General features: G+C 40.7%; 1 protein-coding gene across 1 annotated transcript; it reads left to right on the top strand.

Moving 5' to 3' along the window:
* Positions 1–290: 290 nt before the first annotated feature.
* pou4f3 (POU class 4 homeobox 3) lies at positions 291–3,098 on the top strand (the record flags this gene model as incomplete). The annotated part of the gene is made up of 3 exons (XM_083986979.1): positions 291–317; positions 1,184–1,767; positions 2,759–3,098. 3 exons carry the CDS (start codon positions 291–293, stop codon positions 3,096–3,098), a joined length of 951 nt encoding a protein of 316 aa, XP_083843105.1.
* Positions 3,099–6,067: the final 2,969 nt, after the last annotated feature.

Below are 6,067 nucleotides of genomic sequence, written 5' to 3'. Positions count from 1 at the left end.
AAACGTGGGTCAGGTAAACAATACCACATCGCCATGACAACATATTGTCACGTGTATTGTTTTGCCTCGTGCTGACGGACCACTTGTTTACATAGAGGCTTGTTTATGCCGTTACGTGCAGCGGCTGTCGTTCGTCTGCCGTCTGCCCAATTTCACCTGAATGCAACATCAAGAATAAGTTCCAATATGTACCACAATATGGGGGGAATTCCTACACATTATACCTTTAAGACCATTATGAATGAAACTCAAGACCCTTTATCAGGACAACCACAAAACATACAAAAGAAATGAAGAGTCACAAAATTACTGGCAAAGTAAATTGGCTGCAAAATATATATAGTTGCATGTTAGGCTCTGTAGTTGTAGCATGTTAGCTTTGTAGTTGAAAATACATTCAATAAAGCACAATGAAATATATAGAGGCTTGTTTATGCCGTTACGTGCAGCGGCTGTCGTCCGTCTGCCCAATTTTGGTGAATGCAGCATGAAAAATACAATTGAGTTGCTTGTGATATACAACCACAAGGCTAGATGGGAGGAATTCCTACACAATGTACCTTTAAATTGAGCTGTTGGCTCAGGTGGAGGTGGCGTCTGTGAAAAGTCACCGCGGTAACGCAGTGAGGAGGAATGGAGCGTTACACTGATGCTGCATTCACCTGCAGTCGGGCAGACGGCCGTCACTAACAAACCAGATGTCATTTTAGTCACAGAAGTCCAGAGAAAGACGGTAAAACAATACCACATCGCTATGACAACACATTGTCCACGGACCACTTGTTTACATAGAGGCTTGTTTATGCCGTTACGTGCAGCGTCTGTCGTCCGTCTGCCGTCTGCCCAATTTTACGTGAATGCAGCATGAAAAATACGACTTGAGTTGCTTGCTATGTACAACCGCAATGCTAGATGGGAGGAATTCCTACACAATGTTCCCTTAAGTTGATCTGACAGGACTTTGTTCTCCCCTCCTCCTCCTCCTCCCTCATGCTCTTGCTGCTTCCATATTAATTTTTATGACCTGCGCTGTGACGAAGAGGCTTCTCCTCTCCTCTCCTCTCCTCTTCTCTTCTCTTTGGAAAAATGTTTCTGACTCTGACTCGGACTGAATTCCCCGCTGACTGACTGACTCCACTATGCGCTCTTCTCCTCCTCCTCCTCCTCCTCCTCTCTCTCGCAGCTGCAGGGCAACAACAACATCTTCGGAGGCTTTGATGAGAGCCTGCTGGCGGCGGCGGACAGCATCGTGTCTAAGAGTCACCACCAGCATCACCAGCAGCCGTTCAAACCGGACGTGACTTACCACACCATGAACAGTGTAGTCCCCTGCACCTCCTCTTCTTCCTCCACCTCCTCCTCTTCCTCCACTCTCTCCTCCTTCCACCACCACCACCACCACCAGAGCCTCGAGGCCGGGGACCTTCTGGAGCAGCTCTCCTCCAGCCTGATGGGAGCTCCAGAGCCGCTAAACCCCCATCACCACCACCACCACCACCACCAGCTGCAGACCACCATGGGCCAGCTGCACCAGGCTATGGCCAGCATGGCTCAACAGGCTCAACACCATCAACACCACGTGCACGCGCACTCCCTGTCCGTGCACGGCGACGTCGTGGAGTCGGACCCGCGCGAGCTGGAAGCCTTCGCCGAGCGCTTCAAGCAGCGGAGGATCAAGCTCGGCGTGACGCAGGCCGACGTGGGCTCGGCGCTGGCCAACCTCAAGATCCCCGGCGTGGGCTCACTGAGCCAGAGCACCATCTGCAGGTTCTTCACTTTACTTTATTTATTTCTTTATTATTTATTTGGTCGGGATAGGACAATGCATATTAATTAATTAAGGGATAGTTCACCCAAAATTCAAATTTCACTCATTATCTATAGGCTACTCCCCCTCATGTGGACTAAAAAGGGGCTGGGAGAAGTTTCAGAGTCCTCCGTGGCTTCTCTGAGTTACAGCGGGGCTCCGTGCAGCAGTATTTGTCCATATAACCAGGGCCATTGCTAGGAATTCTGGGCCCCCTTAAAGAATACTAAAGTGGGCCCCTCCCCCTAACTTTTCCTTTTTTTTTCTTAGACTAATATGTATTTTCGTTTTTTATTTAGCCTTCTTTATTTTGATGCTAATGCAGCATTACACTGCAAAAACTCAAGTATCTTAGCAAGAATATTTGTCTTATTTCTAGTCAAAAATGTAATTTCTAGTCAAAACAAATCTCATTCTACTTAAAATAAGACTCATCACATTAAAAAGCAGCTTGTTTTTAGACACTTTTTTTTTTACGTCTTTCAAGCAGATTTTCACTTGGAATAAGTAGAAAAGAGCAAGTTTTTCTTTCTTATTACAAGCACAAAAAACTGCTTCCACTGGCAGATTTTTCTACTTATTTCAAATAAAAATGTGTTTGAAACAAGTGCAAATTGTCTAAAAACAAGTTAATTTTTAGGTGATGAGTCTTATGGGACGATACGCTTTTCTCCCGATTCGATTTAAATTGTGATTCTACGATATTGCCGATTCTCTCGATGATTTTTAGTCTTAAGCATTTTTAACATTTATCTGCACACAAATACTGTAGGATTCTATAAATTAACATACTCCATTATAAAGTGAACTTAAACCCTTTTCAAAACCTGTACTCTCTGTATTTTAAAAAAGGCAAACAAATGCGATTTAAAAATCGTCAAAAAAGATATTGTGATATTTATGTGAATCGATTTTTTCTCCCACCCCTAAAAAATATATATCTATATACAGGTTCGAGTCCCTGACGCTGTCCCACAACAACATGATCGCGCTGAAGCCGGTGCTGCAGGCCTGGCTGGAGGAGGCCGAGGCGGCGCACCGCGAGCGGAGCAACAAGCCCGACCCGTTCAGCGTGGGGGGGCTCGGCGGGGACAGGAAAAGGAAGCGCACCTCCATCGCGGCGCCGGAGAAGCGCTCCCTGGAGGCGTACTTCGCCATCCAGCCGCGGCCGTCGTCCGAGAAGATCGCGGCCATCGCGGAGAAGCTGGACCTGAAGAAGAACGTGGTGCGGGTCTGGTTCTGCAACCAGCGGCAGAAACAGAAGAGGATGAAGTACTCGGCGGTTCACTGAGGCTCGATCCGCTTCAAGATTAATAATGACTGATGATTAATAATCTGACGGATTAACTCTGCTGCACAACTCCTCCTCCTCCTCTTCCTCCTCCTCTTCTTCCTCGATCCTCAGATGATCGGGTATAGATCTGAGAGGGAGGGAGCAGAGCACTGCAAAAAAACTCAAAACCTTTCCAAGAATATTTGTCTTATTTCTTCTAGTCAAAACAAATCTCATTCTACTTAAAAATAGACTCATCACATAAAAAGCAGCTTGTTTTTAGACACTTTTTTTTTTTACTTCTTTCAAGCAGATTTTCACTTGAAATAAGTAGAAAAATCTGATAGTGGAGCAAGTTTTTCTTTCTTATTACAAGCACAAAAAACTTGCTTTCACTGGAGGATTTTTCTACTTATTTCAAGTGAAAATTAGTTTGAAACAAGTGAAAATGATCTAAAAACAAGTTCATTTCAATTCAATTCAATTTATTTTTAAAATGGGACAATGCGAGTTCATGGACGAAAACAATCGTAAACACGCCGGATTGTAGCCACAGGCTACTTTTAGGTGATGAGTCTTATTTTAAGTGGAAAGAGATTAGTTTTGACTAGAAATGAGACATTTTGACAAGAATGAAGACAAATATTTTTGAGTTTTTGCAGTGTATAGATCGGAGAGGGAGGGAGCACACTGCAAAAAACTCAAAATCTTTCCAAGAATATTTGTCTTATTTCTAGTCAAAATGTCTCATTTCTAGTCAAAACTAATCTCTTTCCACTTAAAATAAGACTTTATCACCTAAAAATTAACTTGTTTTTAGATCATTTTCACTTCTTTTAAACGTATTTTCACTTGAAATAAGAAAAATCTGCCAGTGAAAGCAAATTTTTTGTGCTTATACTCTACTTATTTCAAGTGAAAATCTGCTTGAAAGAAGTAAAAAGTGTCTAAAAACAAGCTGCTTTTAATGTGATGAGTCTTATTTTAAGTAGAATTAGATTAGTTTTGACTAGAAATAAGACAAATATTCTTGGTGAGATATCTGAGTCTTTGCAGTGAGGGATGGAGGGTGATGATGATGATGATGTTGATCGTGTTTGTTTCACTCAGTATAAATTCACACTTGGTCACATTCAGGGACGTGGACTCACTTCTTCAAAGGATTATTATTTTTTTGGAGTATTATCGATGGAGGAGGTGAGAGCTGCTGCACACCGTCACATCACACCTTCACCTCTTCTTCTTAGAGAGATTTTTTTCTCTCCAGTGGATTATTATTATTATGGGATGATCGATGAGACTCTGATCAATCAATGAATCAATCAATCTCTCACTCTCTACGGACTGACGCACAAACAGACTCTCACCGTCCTGACGCTGCTATTTGAGTATTTTGATGTGAACGTGTTTTTTTTGGATCATTAACAGGTGAGCTATATATTTATTATATAGCTCAATATATTATTATTTATTTACATATATACAGTATATATATAGCTACAGTAGCCTATATAGAGGCAAACGTCACCTGATTTAAGTATTGATTATTTTTCCTCACTTATTGGTTTCACTTGAAGAAAAAAAAAAACGAATTAATTAATGTGTGAAGTTTAAAGTGAATAAATTATTGGTTATTTTATAAAAAATCCTCTGATGCAGCGACTTTATTATTATTATTATTATTATTATAATTATCATCATCGTTATTATTATTACAGTGAATCCTGAATGTGTGTGTCTGTGTGTGTGTGTTTATGTGTGTCAGCTCACACACAGACGGTGATGAAACCTTTGTAAACACTTTGTCGTCGTATTGAGACTCGCAGTTGGTTTATTAAATATGTATTTTCCTGTTTATGATAGAATTGAATTGAAGCGCAGCGGAAATAACAACGGACTTCCTGTCTAATTAGCGCCGTGTTAATTATGGATGCCCCCTCGTGTCGTGTCGTGTCGTGTCGTGTCACTGGGTTATTTCGTGCGTGGGCTTTGAAATTATTAAGTAATGACGATGGATGCAATATTAATTATGGGCTATATTGGTATAAAACGGAGCAACGTGGAGCAGCTGGAGACTCTGGGGAGGTTGAGCGAGGACAGAGAGGGAGACGATCAGCTGATCGATGATCGATTTACTCTATTGATCCTTATTGTTGTTTGTCTGGTCTGAGTGAGTATTTTCTACATTTATTATTTTTATTCATCAGTGTTAATATCTACTGTTTATTATGGGCTGAGCCGGTTTGGGGCCCAAATTGTAAGTGCGTAACTTTTGTCGATCCTTAGAGAAACTCTGCGTAATTACAAAAAAAACTTTAATTATTGTTGCATTTCAAATTGTTGTTGCACTTTTCTGTTGCAGTCTATATTTGAAACAAAAAAAAAAAATGCGTTTATGCATTGTCTGTTGGTTTATTTTGTTGCTTTTAGTCGACCTATAGGTGACGTTCAGCATCCCAGTAGCTACTATATCAGTTTGAAGATTAAATGTAAATCAACCCAGCGCCATTTCAGAATAAAAACCATAGATGGGTCAAAACCTGCCAGGATGAATCGTAAAAAATGAAATAGTCTTATTGGCAGTAATAATAGAGGGCACCAAGATAAAGATTCAGTTTAGGGCCGGCCCTGTGTTTATTATGGGCTGTGTGTTATTCTACTGCAGGCCGCTGCTCCGACCGCTATCAGGCCTGTTCTATTGATATTATTATAGGACGTTAATTTTTATTTTATTTAGTGCGGATTAAGTGTGACTCTAAATTTACAGTAATTTGTGTTTTTTTTATTTATTTCTATTCTGTTTTTAGTTTTGTTTTTGTTTGACATTTTTCAGATTTGAGGCCTCGATCTTAAAAACAGCAGAATTATATTAAAAAAACGATGTAAAAGAAAGAAAGAAAGAAGATCAATAAAAAGTAAAATACTAAAAATCTTCCTCCTCCAGTTTGAGTCAGGATCAACAGCCACAGGGAAAAGGTTTGTGGCTC

Source organism: Trachurus trachurus (assembly GCF_905171665.1).
Source record: "Trachurus trachurus genome assembly, chromosome: 14".
Lineage (NCBI taxonomy): Eukaryota > Metazoa > Chordata > Actinopteri > Carangiformes > Carangidae > Trachurus > Trachurus trachurus.
The sequence above is the reverse complement of the archived record's forward strand: the minus strand, read 5'-3'. Positions and strand labels throughout refer to the sequence as shown.